Here is a 19846-nt window from a genome sequence, read left to right as displayed (position 1 = left end):
TTCCCTGATGACTAAGAATGTAGAACATTTCTTTAGGTGCTTCTTGGTCATTTGACTTTCCTCAGTTGAGAATTCGTTTTTTAGCTCTGCACCTCATTTTTAATAGGGTTATTTGATTCTCTGGGGTCTAACTTCTTGAGTTCTTGGTATATATTGGATATTAGCCTTCTATTGGATGTAGGATTAGTAAAGATCTTGCCCCAATGGGTTGGTTGCTGTTTTGTCCTTACAGAAGCTTTGCAATTTTATGAGGTCCCATTGTTGATTTTAGAGCATAAGCAATTGGTGTTCTGTTCAGGAAATTTCCCCCTGTGCCCATGTGTTCGAGGCTCTTCTCCACTTTCTCTTCTGTTAGATTCAGTGTATCTGGCTTTATGGGAAGGTCCTTTATCCACTTGGACTTGAGCTTTGTACACGGAGATAAATATGGATCAATTTGCATTCTTCTACATGCTGACCTCCAGATGAACCATCACCATTTGTTGAAAATGCTGTCTTTTTTCCACTGAATGGTTTCAGCTCCTTTGTCAAAGATCAAGTGACCAAAGTTATGTGAGTTCATTTCTGGATCTTTAATTCTATTCCATTTATCTACCAGCCTGTCTCTGTACCAATACCATGCAGTTTTTTTATCACTATTGCTCTGTAATAAAGCTTGAGGTCAGGGATGGTGATTTCCCCCAGAAGTTCTTGTGTTGTTGAGAATAGTTTTCACTATCCTGGGTTTTTGGTTATTCCAAATGAATTTGCAAATTGTTTTCTCTAACTCTATGAAGAATTGAGTGGGAATTTTGATGGGGATTGCACTGAATCTGTAGATTGATTGCTTTCGGCAAAATGGCCATTTTTACTATATTAATCCTGTCAATCCATGAGCATGGGAGATCTTTCCATCTTCTGAGAACTTCTTCGATTTCTTTTATCAGAGACTTACTTTCATCAAATCTTTTCATACAGATCTTTCATTTGCTTGGTTAGAGTCACATCAAGATATTTTATATTATTTGTGACTATTTTGAAGGGTATCGTTTCCTTAATTTCTTTCTCAGCCTGTTTACACTTTGAGTAGAGGAAGGTTACTGATTTGTTTGAGTTAATTTTATATCCAGCCACTTTGCTGAAATTGTTTATCAGGTTTAGGAGTTCTCTGGTGGAAGCTTGGGGGTCACTTAAGTATACTATCACATCATCTGCAAATAGTGATGACTTCTTCCTTTCCAATGTGTATCCCTTTGACCTCCTTTTGTTGTCTAATTGCTCTGGCAAGAACTTTGAGTATTATATTGAATAGATAGGGAGAGAGTAGGCAGCTTTTTTTATTCCCTGATTTTAGTGGGATTGCTTCGAGTTTCTCTCCATTTAGTTTAATGTTGTCTATTGGTTTGTTGTATATTGCTTTTACTATGTTTAGGTGGGGACCTTGAATTCCTGATCTTTCCAAGACTTTTACCATGAAGGGATGTTGAATTTTGTCAAATAGTTTCTCAGCATCTAGTGAGATGATCATATGGTTTTTTTCTTTAAGTTTGTTTATATAGTAGTTTACGTTGATGGATTTCCGAATATTGAACCATCCCTGCATTCCTGGGATAAAACCTACTTGATCATGATGGATGATTGCTTTGATGTGTTCTTGGATTCAGTTTGTGAGAATTTTATTGAGTACTTTTGCATTGATATTCATGAGGGAAATTCATCTGAAGTCCTCTTTCTTTGTTGGGTCTTTGTGTGGTTTAGGTGTCAGCATAGTTGTGGCTTCCTAGAACAAATTAGGTAGTGTTCCTTCTGTTTCTATTTTGTGGAATACTTTGAAGAGAATTGGTATTAGGTCTTCTATGAAGGGCTCATAGAATTCTGTACTAAAACTATCTGGTCCTGGGGATTTTTTAGTTGGGAGATTTTTAATAACTGCTGCTATTTTCTTAGGGGTTATGGGACTGTTTAGATGGTTTATCTGATCCTGATTAAACTTTGGCACCTGGTATTTGTCTAGAAAATTGTCCATTTCATCATATTTTCCACTTTTGTTGAGTATAGGCTTTTGCAGTAGGATCTCATAATTTTTGAATGTCTTCAGTTTCTGTAGTTATGTCTCCCTTTTCATTTCTGATTTTGTTAATTTGGGTACTGTCTCTATGCCTTCTGGTTTGTCTGGCTAAGGGTTTGTCTATCTTGTTGATTTTCTCAAAGAATCAGCTCCTGGTTTTGTTGATTCTTTGTATAGTTCTCTTTACTTAGTTGATTTCAGCCTTGAGTTTGATTATTTCCTGCCATCTACTCCTCTTGAGTGTATTTGCTTCTTTTTGTTCTAGAGCTTTCAGATGTGCTGTTAAGCTGGTAGTGTATGCTCTCTCCAGTTTCTTTTTGGAGGCAGTCAGAGCTATGAGTTTTCCTCTTAGCACTGCTTTCATTGTGCCCCATAAGTTTGGGTATGTTGTGCCTTCATTTTCATTAAATTCTAAAAAGTTTTTAATTTATTTCTTTATTTCTTCCTTGACCAAGTTATCATTGAATAGGAATATGGGACACTTCACAAATTTGTGTGTCATCCTTGCTCAGGGGCCATGCTAATCTTCTCTGTATCATTCCAATTTTAGTATATGTGGTGCTTATTTTAATATATTCTTTTAAATTTTCATAATGGATACAATGTGTTTTAATTGACTTGTATTCTCTTGCATGGGATAAGATTATCTTTTCAAGAGCATATTGTCAGTGTCTTGAATACCATCTCTTTTAAAAATCTAATGTTCATACTGAAGTTCTCTCTGGAACTCCCTGTTTCTGTGTTGTGAAGAGGCATAGTTCTGGCTAATGGGCTCCCTAATTGCACCAATATTAGCACTTTTGAACTGTGAATATCTTATCAAAGCACAAAGATGTTATATCTCTACCCACTCAAGTCTACAGAAAGATCCTAAAACATAAATGTCCAGAAAGTTCAGAGGTAGATATTTTTATCAAATAAAGTCTCTAATAAATGTATTTTCACAGCTTGGACTTTGAACATTTAGAAAATTAATTACAAACCCAGTGGAATCAAACAGAACAACACAGTTTTTGAACAAAGAATTGGCTACCATTTCTATTTTCCATAACATAACCTTTAGTCTTGGGTTCTTCTGAAATATTGTGGACTTTAACTGGTATAAAGAGCTGAGTACCATAAGAAAGGCAACCACTCATCAAGGTTGCTGAGGAGTAGCTCAGAAGATAAAGTGCTTTGCACTCAAATGTTAGGGTCTGAGTTCAGATCTCCAGAATCCACATAAAAGCTAGGCATAATTACATACATCTGTAATTCAGGTACTTGCTGGGGAGAAGAAGATAGATGAATCCCTGAAAGTCTCTAGTCAGGTAGCCTACCAAATAATAAAATTAACTTAAAGGAGAGAGACAGACAGACAGAGAGAGATAGACAGAGAGAGACAGAGAGACAGAAAGAGAAGATGAATTAAGGTAGTGGAACACTCCTGCTGTCAACCCTGGGCCCTCACACACATGTGCATACAGATGTGCACATGCATCAATATGTACACATCTTATACTATATACATGAACACACAATGTACATGCATACACTTAAAATACACATTAAAAAAGAAAAGGAAAGGAGGAAATTAGCTTCAAATTGATTTTCTCCCAATCTAAAAAAAAAAAAAAACAATGGTGACCCAGTTTTATAATCAGCCATGCTTTATGACTGCACACAGACTTTTGGAGATATGTGTGTTCATTGTAATGAACTCTGAAGATTATAGATTTGGAGAAGAAAAAGAACACACACATACACACACAAACTAACACACACACTTAAGACCCACAAGATTACCATTTGGATGTAGCTGTTTTCCTCTTCTTCTTCTCCTTCTCCTTCTCCTTCTTCTTCTTCTTTGGAAGTAGTGGCAAAAAATCTTGCAGAATTAATAAAATTTCTTTGTGGAGTGAGAAAGCTTGTTTGATTGCTAAGATCAAAGAATGCAGATGAGGTCAATGTAATGTCTTACAGCTGCTTTGAAACATAGCCAGGAACAGACACAGCCCTGTGGGGGTTGAGCCCTCTTCTTCCAGACACAATTTCCTTTTGGCCCAGACAATTCTTGAAGAAGACACTTCCCAGCAGCCCTGTCCCACTCTGGAGCAAATGCTTCCTAATTGATTTTTCCTAAGCCCTCCATGCAACACAAACAAATGCATTTATTTAGCAAATGATAACAAATTAATAAAAATGCCCCAAAATAATAAAGGTAGCTGTCAGAATTAGGAAATACTCCAAAGCAAAATCTAATCAATGCACCAAACAACAAAAAACCCTCCCTCCCCATTTCCTTGGGGTCTTTTTGTTTCCAAACTAGACAGGAGAAATAAGAAAGTTTACTCAATCATCTCACAAGACAAGAAGAAACAGTATATTAATCTCCCACTTCCTCCTAAGTCAGAGGATCAGGCTAAGTGTCTCTGCAGTTGGACCTGGAAATAAAGCTCTCATCACCATCTCTGCTTTCAAGCTGTACTACAGAGAAATAGTGATAAAAATTCCATGGTATTGGTACAGAGACAGGCAGGTAGATTAATGGAATAGAACTGAAGATCCAGAAATGAACTCACACACCTTTGGTCACTTGATCTTTGACAAAGGAGCTAAAACCATCCAGTGGAAAAAGACAGCATTTTTACGAATGGTTCTAGTTCAATTGGAGGTCAGCATGTAGAAGAATGCAAATCGATCCACTCTTATCTCCTTGTAAAAAGCTCAAGTCCACCTAGCAGTGGTGGTGCATGCTTTTAATCCCAGCACTTGGGAGACAGGTGGATTTATGAGTTAGAGGCCAGCCTGGTCTACAGAGTGGGTTCCAGGACAGCCGGGACTACACAGAGAAACCCTGTGTTGAAAAAACAAAAAGCAAAACAAAACAAAACAACGCCCCCCCCCCCGGGGGGGGGGGCGGGGGCAAGGGGGGGAGGGGGGTGGACATAAAACCAGATATACTGAAACTAATAGAAAAGAAAGTGGGGAAGAGCCTCGAACACATGGGCACAGGGGGAAGTTTCCTGAACAGAACACCAATTGCTTATGCTCTAAGATCAACAATTAACAAATAGGACCTCATAAAATTGTAAAGCTTCTGTAAGGCAAAGGACACTGTCAATAGGACAAAAAGGCAACCAACCCATTGGGATAAGATCTTTACCAACCCTACATCGAATAGAGGGCTAATATCCAATATATACCAAGAACTCAAAAGTTAGACTCCAGAGAACCAAATAACCCTATTTTAAAAATAAGGTGCAGCCTTTTGGCTGGGGCAGACACATAGCTGGTCTGCTCCTGTGGAGATACTGAATCCTGAACCATCCTAGAGGAGCTACTGCACTAAGCAGCGGGTACGAACCCCGTCCCACTCCCAACACTCTAGAGTTACAACTGGGAGCCAGGGGCGCTCAGGACCCATCAGCCACCCAAACTCCGCCCCTCTGGAATACCACTTCCCTTCTACCCCCACCTGGTCTTTTTGGCTGGGACAGACACATAGCTGATCTGCTCCTGCGGAGATGCTGAATCCTGAGCCATCCTAGAGAAGCCACTGCACTCAGAGCAGCAGACACCTATCTGATCTGCTCTTGTGGAGACACCATATCCTGAGTCATCCTAGAGGAACCACTGCACTCAGAGCAGCATGATTTCTGGATCACAGAGGTGGCCTGAGAACCAGGAGTTCTTCCACCCAGGAGCTTAGGATCACAAGACCACAGAGATATCTGGATTGTGAGGAGTTCTGACACAAGCAAGATAACTGGAAAAACAGACTCCAATCAGACACAATGAGTGCAGGTAACACTAGAGTTAACCAGATGGTGAAAGGCAAGTGCAAGAACATAAGCAACAGAAACCAAAGTTACTTGGCATCATCAGAACCCAGTTCTCCCACCATAGCAAGACCTGGACACCCCATCACACCGGAAAAGCAGGATTCAGAATTAAAATCACTTCTCATGATGATGACAGAGGATTTTAAGAAGGACATAAGTAACTCCCTTAAAGAAGTATAGGAGAGCACAAGTAAACAGGTAGAAGCCCTTAAAGAGGAATCACAGAAATCCCTTAAAGAACTACAAGAAAACACAAAGAAGGAATTAAACAAAACCATCCAGGATCTGAAAATGGAAATAGAAACAATAAAGAAATCTCAAAGGGAGACAACCATGGAGATAGAAAACCTAAGAAAGAGAACAGGAGTCATAGACACCTGCATTACCAACTGAATACAAGAGATAGAAGAGAGAATCTCATGTGCAAAAGATACCATGGAAAACATTGACACAACTGTCAAAGAAAATGCAAAATGCAAAAACGCTCCTAACCAAAAACATCCAGGAAATCCAGGACACAATGAGAAGACCAAACCTAAAAATAATAGGCATAGATGAGAATGAAGATTCCAAACTTAAAGTAAATATGTTCAACAAAATTATTGAGGAAAACTTCCCTAACCTAAAGAACAAGATGCCCGGGCTGGAGAGATGGCTCAGTGGTTAAGAGCACTGACTGCTCTTCTAGAGGTCCTGAGTTCAAATCCCAGCAACCACATGGTGGTTCACAACCACCCATAATGAGATTTAATGCCCTCTTCTGGTGTGTCTGAAGACAGCTACAGTGTACTTATAAATAAAATAAATAAATCTTTTAAAAAAAAAAAAAGAACAAGATGCCCATAAACATACAAGAAGCCAACAGAACATCTAATAGACTAGACCAGAAAAGAAATACCTCCCGTCACATAATAATCAAAACATCAGATGCACAAAACAAAGAAAAAATACTAAAAGCAGTAAGGGAAAAAGGTCAAGTAACATATAAAGGCAGACCTATCAGAATTACACCAGACTTCTCGCCAGAGACTACAAAAGCCAGAAGAGCCTGGACTGACATCATACAGACCCTAAGAGAACACAAATGCCAGCCCAGACTATTATACCCAGCAAAACTCTCAATCACTATAGATGGTAAAACCAAGATATTCCATGAAAAAAAAAAACAAATTTGCACAATATCTTCCCACAAACCCAGCACTTCAAAGGATAATTGGTCGAAAACACCAACACAAGGAGGGAAACTACAACCTAGAAAAAGCAAGGAAGTAATCTTCAAACAACCCAAAAGAAGATAGCTACAAAAATATAATTCTGCTTCTAATAACAAAAATAACAGGAAGCCACAATAATTTTTCTTAATATCTTTTAACATCAATGGACTCAATTCTCCAATAAAAAGATGCAGAATATCAGACTGGATACACAAACAGGACCCAGAATTTTGCTGCATACAAGAAACGCACCTCAGTGACAAAGACAGACACTACCTCAGAATAAAAGGGTGGAAAACAATTTTCCAAGCCAATGGTCCCAAGAAACAAGCTGGAGTAGCCATTCTAATATCAAATAAAATCAACTTTCATCCAAAATTAATCAAAAAAGATAAGGAAGGACACTTCATACTCATCAAAGGAAAAATCTACCAAGGTGAACTCTCAATTCTGAACATCTATGCTCCAAATGCAAGGGCACCTACATACATAAAAGAAACTTTACTAAAGCTCAAAACACACATTACACCTCGTACAATAATAGTGGGGGATTTCAACACCCCACTCTCAGCAATGGACAGATCATGGAAACAGAAACTAAACCGAGACACTTTGACATTAACAGAAGTTATGAACCAAATGGACTTAACAGACATCTATAGAACATTTCATCCTAAAACAAAAGAATATACCCTTTTCTCAGCACCTCATGGTACCTTCTCCAAAATAGACCATATAATTGGTCACAAAGCAGGCCTCTACAGATACAAAAGGATTGAAATAATCCCTTGCATCTTATCAGATCACCACAGAATAAGACTAGTCTTTAATAATGACAAAACCAATGGAAAACCCATGTGCACATGGAAACTGAACAACTCTCTACTCAATGATGACTTGCTCAAGGAAGAAATAAAGAAAGAAATTAAAGACTTTTTAGAATTCAATGAAAATGAGGACACATCATACCAAAACTTGTGGGACTCCATGAAGGCAGTGCTAAGAGGAAAACTCATAGCTCTAAGTGCCTACAAAAAGAAACTGGAAAGAGCACACACTAACAAGTTGACTGCACAACTAAAAGCTCTAGAACAAAAAGAAGCAAATACACCCAGGAGGAGTAGAAGGCAGGAAATAATCAAACTCAGGGCTGAAATCAACCAAATAGAAACAGAAAGAACAATACAAAATATCAATAAAACCAGGAGTTGGTTCTTTGAGAAAATCAATAAGATAGATAAACCATTAGCCAGATTAACCAGAGGGCACAGAGACAGTATCCAAATTAATAAAATCAGAACTGAAAAGGGAGACATAACAACAGAAACTGAAGAAATTTAAAAAATCATCAGATCCTACTACAAAGGCCTATACTCAACAAAACTGGAAAACCTGGAAGAAATGGACAATTTCCTAGACAGATACCAGGTTCCAAAGTTAAACCAGGAGCAGATAAACCATCTAAATAGTCCCATAACCCCTAGGGAAATAGCAGCAGTCATTAAAAGTCTCCCCACTAAAAAAAAGCCCAGGACTAGATGGTTTTAGTGCTGAATTTTATCAGACCTTCAAGGAAGACCTAATACCAATTCTCTTCAAACTATTCCACAAAATAGAAACAGAAGGAACACTACCCAATTCGTTCTATGAAGCTACAATTACACTCATACCCAAACCCCACAAAGACCCAACAAAGAAAGAGAACTCCAGACCAATCTCCCTTATGAACATCGATGCAAAAATACTCAATAAAATTCTAGCAAACCGAATCCAAGAACACATCAAAACAATCATCCATCATGATCAAGTAGGTTTTATCCCAGGAATGCAGGGATGGTTCAATATTCGGAAATCCATCAATGTAATCCACTATATAAACAAACTCAAAGAAAAAAACCACATGATCATCTCACTAGATGCTGAGAAAGCATTTGACAAAATTCAACATCCCTTCATGATAAAAGTCTTGGAAAGATCAGGAATTCAAGGCCCATACCTAAACATAGTAAAAGCAATTTACAGCAAACCAGTAGCCAACATCAAGCTAAATGGAGAGAAACTTGAAGCAATCCCACTAAGATCAGGGACTAGACAAGGATGCCCACTCTCCCCCTACCTATTCAATATAGTACTGGAAGTCCTAGCCAGAGCAATTAGACAACAAAAAGAAGTCAAAGGGATACAAATAGGAAAGGAAGAAGTCAAAATATCGCTATTTGCAGATGATATGATAGTATACTTAAGTGACCCCCAAACTTCCACCAGAGAACTCCTAAACCTGAAAAACAACTTCAGCAAAGTGGCTGGTTATAAAATCAACTCAACCAAATCAGTAGCCTTCCTCTACATGAAAGATAAACAGACTGAAAAAGAAATTAGGGAAATGACACCCTTCACAATAGTTGCAAATAATATGAAATACCTTGGTGTGAATCTAACCAAGCAAGTGAAAGACCTGTACGACAAGAACTTCAAGTCCCTGAAGAAAGAAATTGAAGAAGTTCTCAGAAGATGGAAAGATCTCCCATGCTCATGGATTGGCAGGATTAATATAATAAAAATGGCCATCTTGCCAAAAGCAATCTACAGATTCAATGCAATCCCCATTAAAATCCCAACTCAATTCTTCACAGAGTTAGAAAAGGAAATTCTCAAATTCATATGGAATAACAAAAAACCCAGGATAGCAAAAACTATTCTCAACAATAAAAGAACTTCTGGAGGAATCACCATTCCTGACATCAAGCTGTACTACAGAGCAATAGTGATAAAAACTACCTGGTATTGGTACAGAGACAGGCAGGAAGATCAATGGAATAGAATTGAAGACCCAGAAATGAACACACACTCCTATGGTCACTTGATCTTTGACAAAGGAGCTAAAACTGTCCAGTGGAAAAAGGACAGCATTTTCAACAAATGGTGCTGGTTCAACTGGAGGTCAACATGTAGAAGAATGAAAATTGATCCATTCTTATCTCCATGTACAAAGCTCAAGTCTAAGTGGATAAAGGACCTCCACATAAAACCAGATACACTGAAACTAATAGAAGAGAAGGTGGGGAAGACCCTCGAATACTTGGGCACAGGGGAAAAGTTCCTGAACAGAACACCAATGGCATATGCTCTAAGATCAAGAATTGACAAATGGGACTTCATAAAATTGTAAAGTTTCTGTAAGGCAAAGGACACTGTCAATAGGACAAAACGACAACCAACAAATTGGGAAAAGATCTTTACCAATCCTACATCTGATAGAGTGCTAATATCCAATATATACAAATAACTCAAGAAATTAGACTCTAGACAACCAAATAACCCTATTAAAAAATGGGGTATAGAGCTTAACAAAATAGTCTCAACTGAGGAAACTCGAACAGCCAAGAAGCACCTAAAGAAATGTTCAGCATCCTTAGTCATGGGGGAAATGCAAATCAAAACGACCCTGAGATTCCATCTCACACCAGTCAGAATGGCTAAGATTAAAAACTCAGGTGATAGTAGATGCTGGAGAGGGTATGGAGAAAGAGGAACACTCCTCCATTGTTGGTGGGACTGCAAGATGGTGCAACCACTTTGGAAATCAGTGTGGCGGTTCCTCAGAAAATTGGACATAGCATTACCCGAGGATCCAGCTATACCACTCCTGGGCATATACCCAGAAGTTGCTCTAACATATAACAAGGACATATGCTCCACTATGTTCATAGCAGCCTTATTTATAATAGCCAGAAGCTGGAAAGAACCCAGTTGTTTTTCAACTGAGGAATGGATACAAAAAATGTGGTACATTTACACAATGGAGTATTACTCAGCTATTAAAAACAATGAATTCAAGAAATTCTTAGGTAAATGGATGGAACTAGAAAATATCATCCTGAGTGAGGTAACCCAATCACAAAACAACACACATGGTATTCACTCACTGATTATTGGATATTAGCCAGAATCTTGAAATAGCCAAGATTTAACTCACAGATCACATGAAGCTCATGAAGAATGAAGACCAAGAGGGGATGCTTCGGTCCTTCTTAGAAGGAGCAACAAAATACTCAAGGGAGCAAATATGGAGACAAAGTTCAGGGCAGAAACTGAAGGAGGGGCCATCTGAAAACCATTCCACCTGAGTATCCATCCCATGTGCAGTCACCAAAGGTAGATGCTGATGTGGAAGTCAGGAAGTGCATGCTGATAAGAGCCTGATATGGATGTCTCCTCAGAGGTCAACCAGAGTTTCACATATTCAGAGGTGGATGCTTACAGCTAACCATTGCACTGATCATGGGGTTCCCAATGGAGGAGTTAGAGTGAAGACCATTGGAGCTGAAAGGTTTTGTGGCCCCATGAGGAGAGCAACAATACCAACCAACCAGAGCTCCCAGGGTCTAAACCACCAGCCTGGGAGCACTTAGGGAGGGATCCATGGCTTCAGCTGTATAGGTAAGAGTGGAGGGCCCTGTTGGGCATAGGTGCGAGAAGAGATTGTAAGGACCCACGAAAAGGACCCCCAACTCAAGTCCCGATCAGCACGCACCCAAGGAGACACGAGAGACTGACTTGATGCAAAATAGCAAAAGACAGTTTACTAACAAGGGCCCTTGGATCGAAACTCATCCCACACAGGGGAGAGAATTTCGATGAAGACCCCAAGAAGGGACACAAGGGGGAAGGTAAAAGCAGGAAATTCTGGCGCCGTTACATATAATTGGATATTTCAAACATCAGCACTTTGCGTAAGCAATCATTTTGACAGGCTGGATGGCCCACTATTTTTGACCATGAAGCCTCAGACCTTCTAGGATAAACACCAGGTGGCCCATTACTCACTTGGGCATGTTTAGACTGGTCAAGATATGTCTTTGGTTGTTTCTACATTTTTGGTCATCTCGTCCCTAGAGGGGCTTGATATTTTTGTTATGGCTATTCTCAGCAAGCTCAGCAAGCCGTCCTGCGGTCTTTGCCAAGTTGTTTGTGGTCTCTGCTGAGCTGTTTTAATTTTTACTCTTACAAGATCCTTGGTCTCATGAAGGCCGGACGCCCCAGGGGGTGGGAATTTGAGGGTGGGGAGGTGGGAATGAGGGGGTAGGTAGGGACATATCCTCATAGAAGCAGGAGGAGGGGTGATGGGAGGGGGGATCCTGGGTGTGAAGGGGGAATGGGGTAAGGGGATAACATATGAAATGTAAATAAAGCATACAATAAAAACATAAAACAATGAAATAAAATAAAAATGGGGTACAGAGCTAAAAAACGAATTCTCAACTGAGGAAAGTCAAATGGCCAAGAAGCACCTAAAGAAATGTTCTACATTCTTAGTCATCAGGGAAATTCAAATCAAAACAACCCTGAGATTCCACCTCACACAGTCAGAATGGCTAAGATCAAAAACTCAGGTGACAGCAGATGCTGGTGAGGATGTGGAGAAAGAGGAACACTCCTCCATTGTTGGTAGGATTACAAACTGGTACAACCACTGTGGAAATCAGTCTGGTAGTTTCTCAAAAAATTGGAAATAGTACTACCTGAGGACCCAGCTATACCATTCCTTTGCATATACCCAGAAGATGTTCCAACATATAACAAGGACATATGCTCCACTATGTTCATAGCAGCCTTATTTATAATAGCCAGAAGCTAGAAAGAACCCAGATGTCCTTCAAAAGAGGAATGGATACAGTAAATATGGTACATTTACACAATGTAGTATACTCAGCAATTAAAAACTGTGACTTTGTGAAATTCTTATACAAATGAATGGAATTAGAAAATATCATCCTGAGTGAGGTAACCCAGTCACAAAAGAACACTCATGGTATGCACTCATTGATAAGTGAATATTAGCCCAAAAGCTCAGAATACCCCAGATACAATTCACAGACCACATGAAGCTCAAGAAGAAGGAAGACCAAAGTATGGATACTTCATTCCTTCTTAGAAGGGGGAACAAAATACTCAAGGAAGTAAAGATGGACACAAATTGTGGAGCAGAGACTGAAGGAAAAGCCATCCAGAGACTGCCCGACCTAGGGCTCTATCCCACATACAGACACCAAACCCAGACACTATGATGGATATCAAGAAGTGCTTGCTGACAGGAGCCTGATATAGCTGTCTCTTGAGGTCTGCCAGAGCCTCACAAATACAGAGGTGAATGCTCACAGCCAACCATTGGACTGAGCACAGGATCCCCAATGAAGGAGTTAGAGAAAGGACTGAAGGAGCTAAAAGGGTTTACAACCCCATAGGAAGAACAACATCAACCAACCAGATTCCCCAGAGCTCCCAGGAAATAAACCACCAACCAACGAATATACATGGAGAGACCCATGGCTCCAGCCGAATATGTAGCAGAGGATAGCCTTGTTGGACATTAATGGGAGGAGTGGCCCATGGTCCTGTGAAGGCTTGATGCCCCATTGTAGGGGAATGCCAGGGCAGGGAGGCAGGTGAGATAGGGGGAGGGAGGATGAGATAGGGGGTTTCTAGAGGGTAAACAAGGAAATGGGCTAAGATTTGAAATGTAAATGAATAAAATATCCAATTAAAAAAGAATTCTTTACAATGTTAGCATTCCCACATGAATAGGGTCGTATATGCTTTTACCTTTATTTAATCCCAGAACTTTGTACAAAGGGACAGGTAGGTTTCTATGAGTTCAAGGCCTTCCTAGTCTACATAGTGAGTTCCAGGCCAACCAGTCCCTATCTCAAAAAATGTTCCATGTCCTGTGGCATTTATTGTTTGCCAGGAAACTCCTGGGCTATCCTGAGATTCAGAAAATGCACCCTCTAGAAGGTAAGATTAGCAGGCACAGATGGTTAAGGTTTGTCTATCCAGCTTATAAACAATATCACTCTCTGAAAAATCTTTTCTCAGATATGATTCATTAAGATGAGCTTCTGGAACCCCAGTTAGTAGTGCTGTCTGTGCACTCTGTGCCATGGATGATTCCAATTTGACAGAATTCATAATCTTGTCTCCCTTAAATCTCTGCATTTGCATCAAAAGAGTCTATCCTTGTTGATGCTGGAATTGAAGCATGTAAACAAGCTTAGTGTATGTGATAATCTTTGTTGTCAACATGACTACATCTGGAAGCAACTAAAACCAAAGCAGCTGGGCACACCTGTGAGACATTTTCTCTATTGGATCATTGAGGTGGGAAGACCCTCCCTAAATCTGGACAATACCTTCTGACAATAGCTCACATAAATGGATGTGGAAGATGAAAGCTTTTGCTTTTTGCTTGCTTGCCTTCCTTCTCACTGACAAGTTCATCCATTTTATTCCTGAGGCATTTCTTCACTGGCATTAGAACCTACTTTCATGGGATCCCAATATAGACTGAAGATCAACATCCCTCTGGGATTTCCCTGAGACTTCAGTAACAGATTAGGACTGTTGAGACATCCAATATTGTAGACTAACTACTGGATTCTTGGCCTTCCCACTGGGAGACAGCCATTGTTGAATTAACTCAGACCATAGCCTGTAAGTCATTTAATATACCCCATTTAATATCTATATATGTTCATTTTATCAGTCTGTTTCTTTAGAGAACCCTGACTAATACAGAGCAAGATCATGCAACAAAGAAAAGAGTTCTGCAGAGAACAGGTACAGCAGAAAGAGAAAGAAGTTCCTAACACTGCTCTTAATTCTAGGCTTCAAAATCCAGAGAAACTCAGTCACACACCTTCCTTCCTGATATAGAAACCACTTGTAGCTCTTGATAACAAGACTAAATCCTCCTCCTTTGGCTCTCTTAAGCAAGATGAAATGAGCGTCAACCTCAAGAGATCTAAGGTCTGAGGCTTACCAAGGCACAGTGTGAGTCCTGGTTAGAGATGTGTGTTCTTGGATGGTGGAAAGGTTTCTCAGGTCCAAGGGAGGTGGCCGTGCTAAAAAACAGTGCACAGTATTCAGTAAGGATAGCAGCACTTAGGAACTTTAATCAGAGAGTCTAAAGATTGTAAAAGCTTTCACAATCCACTTTCTTTACATGTCAAATTCAGATGTACTAACAGGAATTACTAGTGATGAGTGAGAATTTCAACATTCCACTCTTGCCTGATTTCCTGGTAACACGAACAACTATTGAACAAGTGGCCTTATGACACACTACAAGTAAAAAACAATGAAATCATACATTTAGTCAATATACAGTTATTGGAATCTCAGTCTATCAGTCATGAATCAAGAGTTAGAAACACAATTATTAACCAAATAAGCAGAAATTTGTAGCCTTGGGAAGATCAATATATTCTAGACACTACATTTTTGAGAGGCAGAGATGTTCACCAGGTTCTACTCTCCTTATCTCCACCTACTGGTCCTCCCACCTAAAATATTCTCCCTCATGTTGTTGCCCAGTTACATCTCAGTTCAATGCCCCCTGCTTAAGGTGGCCTCTGACCTCTAGACTGTGTCAGATCCCTCATCACAAGCCTCATGCTTTTGTTTGCTTATCATCCATGTTCTCCACCCAGGATTTATGATGAAACAATAACTGTGATTATTTGACCAAAGTCTAGACTATAATCCCAAATGGCAGGGTTTCCTTTTGCCTTGCTCAAGGCAGCAGCCTCTGTACTTAGTACTTGCATCAGTGGCATATTTGGCTGTCTTGATGTTTATTTCCTCCACTAAACTACATAAGCTGAAAGACATACTGACAAGAAATCTTCCTGCTGCCCAGTTGTTTTCTCAGGTATCATTGGTCTAGGCAACTGTCTGAGCTGGGGAGAGGGAAACACATGAATAAAGTCCCTAGGGAGAAAGGCTCTCCTAGTTGCATGACACCAATCACCTGTCTTCACGCTTCACCACCTGTTTTTCCCTAGATGAATTCCAAAATTCATCCCACAGCTCACCTGTTCTTACCGCTGGACCTTTCACATAACTTACCAAGTCTTTATCCCTAAGTCCATCCTTTGTTTAAAATGGTCTGATGTTGTTTCTGACTAGAATAGCTAGTTATTTCCTCTGTACTCCACAAGACAGAGTCTGTTACATTTAGTACTGACTTTGCAATGCTTCTTGTTTCTTCCAGGTAGTTTTGATATATGATCCTCTTCCTCAGACCAAAGACCCTCCTCAATTTTCATTCCTGCGTACTATCCAGCCTAACACACCACTACATTCATGGCTAACACTCTACACATGTGGTTGACCTACAAACCAAAAAGGTGTAGCTGGCATTGACTAGACCTGAATAAGGTCTCAGTTAGTGGCTTTGGGCATGGCCACCAGAATGGGGCAGCTTTTCTAAGAGCAATGAGAGGCAGAAGAATACCATATGGTGTGTCAGGGATCATAGCCATTGTACCAAATGTTTCCTGGTAATCATGTAGCCTATTGGGCAAGTGAATGAAGGTAGGTAAGAATAAAGTTAATAATTCACTTTAAGGGACAGATAGCTCAATGGTTAAGAGCACTTGCTGCTTTTCCAGAAGATCTGGTTCTGTTCCCAGCACCTACATGGCAACTTAGTAATCTGTAACTCCAGTTCCAGGGAATTTGATGAACACTTTTGGCCTCCATGGACAACGAATGAATGTGGTACACAGACATAAATGCAGGCAATGTATCCACATACATAAAAGAATCTCAAATAAATTTAAAAGAGTTCACTTTGATCTATCTTTTCCCTTTCTCCTTTTCTACCAGAAGGGCAAAAAGTCCCCACCACTATCACCACTCTGCTAAGTGGTAAAAAATTATACATTGTACTTGAGTATGAAGGACATTAAGAAATTGTCAAAGACCATTCATTGTTGGCTGCCTTCCAGAAGGCCAGTACTATACATTCTAGAGTTATTTAAATGAGATATCTGATGGCTTCCACTATGATTCTTATCACTTACTCCTGTGACTTCATTATGGAAGTAGGCAAAAATAAGCCCTCTGCAGGTTGCATTTGCAGAGCCACAGTGTCTTTATGTCTCCTGAGTCTTTTTATCATAACAATCTTGGAATTAAAAAAAAAATACTTCAGGGCTGGAGAGATGGCTCATTGTTTTAGAGCACTAACTGCTCTTCCAGAGGTCCTGAGTTCAATCCCCAGCAACCACATGGTGGCTCACAACCATCTGTAATGGGTTCCAATGCCCATTTCTGTTGTGTCTGAAGACAGCTACGGTATACTCATGTGCATAAAATAAGTTAATCTTTTAAAAAAATACCCCAATCTCTTAATTCTTCCCCATTTATTTTTCTCTAAGAATTATAAGGAAGTAGCTTGCCCCTCTACTCAACATAGCAGTCTTAATCAAATGCCTTACATTTTCTCTGGGGCTTGAGATTTCTGTTCACTGGGGGTGGCTCCAAGTCTGCAGGTAACTCAGGAAGCATGCTTGAGCTCATTGGAATGTAGTTGTTCTGGCTGTAGTGGTGTTTAAGTTCAGAAGCAGTACCTTTGGGGCTCATGGGCACATAGCCATCTTCAGCACTAGGTGAAGCTGTGGGATACATCGGTGAAAACTTACATGGCTGCAAGACAGAACAAATATAGGTTGGAAGCTATAGACCATAAATGCAAATTGATACTAGTAAGTAATACAGCTATGATACAGTTTCAGTTCCAAATCACCCCAAAGGAACTCTGAATTTCCTCCAGAAAACTGGACAAGCATCTAATTAAAGTTCTGCCTCTGAAATCATATGAGAATAGGTGATATCTCTCTGAGATCTGAAACTAGGATACTAAAGGTTTTCAATTAATGAATTTCTTTGTGGTAGTTAATTCTGATTATCAAGTTCGCTGGAAACATATCTTTGAAGGCATTTCTAGAGAGGTTTAACTGAAAAGGGATGTCCCACTCTGAATGTAGGTAGCACTAAACTCCTGGCTGGAATCCTGAACTGAATAAAAAGGAGAAAAAGAGAAATCTAGGTGAGTGCCAGCTGCAACCTACATTACCATGAACTTTGCCATGCCCTCTCTTGTAAACCATTAGGTAAAATAAACCCTTTCCTTTGCAGCTACTATCAGATATTTTGTCACAGCAATGATAAAGTAACAATACATGCTTCAAGTATAATATGGTGCTTTAACAGCTACCCCAAGTAAGCAAAAGCTTAATTCACTGGCTTTGAAGGGTCCTTATGAAATATCAAATCCAAAAGTTCCCAAATCAATTCAAATCTTTGGGGGTTTACTGGAAGAGTTCTCAGAAATTCGGAGTGCTGAATTTCAGATTAAAGGAAACATCATATACAGGTCAGGTTCTTTCTGATCAAATTGAAACTTAAAGGAACGCAAGAGCCAAACATACCAGATTTAAACTGAGCCATTTATCTTGGTGTCTTAAGGACCAGCTTTGTACATCACCTGAAAGATAGAAGCTTGAGTGGTGAGTGCTGTACGACAATATCCATTGAAACTAAAGTCCAAGCCCCTATCCTCCCAGGGCCTGTATCTATAGCTCCAGAGAAACAGAGAAGGATAATATACAATTTCCATACAAAAAGCTTGCTATCAAATGTAGCTGGAAGTCAGAACTCATTTCTCAAGAGATGGAAAACTCAATTCAAATTCTAAAGAAATCTAAGTTGTCTGATGGTTTTGATTCTCTTCATAAATGAGAAGTAGATACAGCAAGTAATTAACAAGTGTTTGCTAAATTTATTAAAAGAATGTTCTGAGCTTGGAGATAGTAGAGATAGACCTGTGGGTCTCAGGAAAAAGTGTTCGAAATATCCATTGAGGTAAGTAAAGAAAACACAAATTTAGCAGCATTGTGGATAGTATTATGGGCCCAGTTGAGCTCTACTACCATGAGTCACTGACTGTGATCTTTCTGCAACAATAATCAAAGACTCAGGTATAGGCAGGAGAAGACAGAGTATTTGAACTAATCTAGAATTGGGAACTTGTTATATGCATGTGAAAATGAGATAAAATTTAGAATAGTTGTTAAACTGAAAGAAGAAATGCCCATAAGGCATATTGAATACTTAACTCAGTCAATAAGGCTAGAATTACTCTAATACAAAGCCAGAGGTATTTTAAGGAAACTATAAACCAAGATATTTAATGAATATAAAGGCAAATGTTCTAAAAATATTAATAAATTTGATTTTATGATGCTTTAAAGTAATTAGATAATACAATCAAGTAGAATTTATAATAGTTACGGAAGTCTTGGTTCAACATTTGAAAATAAATTAAAATATTCCACATAAAATTCTAGGAATATTGTGGGGCTTTGATCTCCTTATGAATGTTGTGAATGATGACAACTAGTGGGCAGCAGAATAACACTGGTGATATGAGGAACCAGTATCATCATGTTAGAAGCCTTGGAAAGAGTCTAGACAATGAGTATTTGACAGAGAAGTTCATGCCTTTCCCCCAAAAGACTATTTAACTCGTGTGTAAAATTGGGTTGTGTGCATTTTCATAAGACACCTTTTGCAAAATAAACTTTTTGTGATACTCAAAATTGGCTAACAAAATTACATGATCATATCTAAAGATGCAGAAAAAAACATTTAACAAAATCCAATATCCACTCATGATTTAAAGGGGAGGTGGTTTCTGGAAAAATGGTGAAGTGGTTAAGACCATATTTTGCTCTTGTAAAGCACCTGAATTCAGTCCCCAACACCCACATTAGGTACCACACCACATAAGTCCCTGTATCTCCAGCTTCAAAGAGATCAAATGCCTCTGACCTCTATAGGCACTAGAACTTATATGCACATAACCAATCTCTCTCTCTCTCTCTCTCTCTCTCTCTCTCTCTCTCTCTCTCTCT

At 39.3% G+C, this 19846-nt stretch overlaps 1 protein-coding gene and 1 non-coding gene across 7 annotated transcripts in view; both read right to left on the bottom strand.

The window, feature by feature from the left end:
- Gab3 (GRB2 associated binding protein 3) overlaps positions 1-19846 on the bottom strand; it is a 127481-nt gene that overhangs the window by 32728 nt on the left and 74907 nt on the right. For all 6 annotated transcript variants that reach the window (XR_003713728.1, XR_003713725.1, XR_003713726.1 and 3 more), the window contains exons 5-8: positions 18362-18417; positions 17369-17576; positions 14905-14986; positions 3833-3965 (exon numbers count right to left, since the gene is read on the bottom strand). Coding sequence is in view for 2 of the 6 variants with exons in the window: in XM_028785256.1 (XP_028641089.1) it covers positions 3833-3965; positions 14905-14986; positions 17369-17576; positions 18362-18417 (479 nt within the window). In the remaining 4 variants the exon portion in view is untranslated. The remainder of the gene's footprint in view (positions 1-3832; positions 3966-14904; positions 14987-17368; positions 17577-18361; positions 18418-19846) is intronic.
- LOC114637122 lies at positions 2515-2621 on the bottom strand. The gene has a single exon (XR_003713730.1). It is a non-coding gene; the product is annotated as a U6 spliceosomal RNA (small nuclear RNA).

The sequence above is a fragment of the Grammomys surdaster genome, unplaced genomic scaffold, assembly GCF_004785775.1.
Source record: "Grammomys surdaster isolate TR1022 unplaced genomic scaffold, NIH_TR_1.0 125178, whole genome shotgun sequence".
NCBI classification, from domain to species: Eukaryota; Metazoa; Chordata; class Mammalia; order Rodentia; family Muridae; genus Grammomys; species Grammomys surdaster.
The sequence above is the reverse complement of the archived record's forward strand: the minus strand, read 5'-3'. Positions and strand labels throughout refer to the sequence as shown.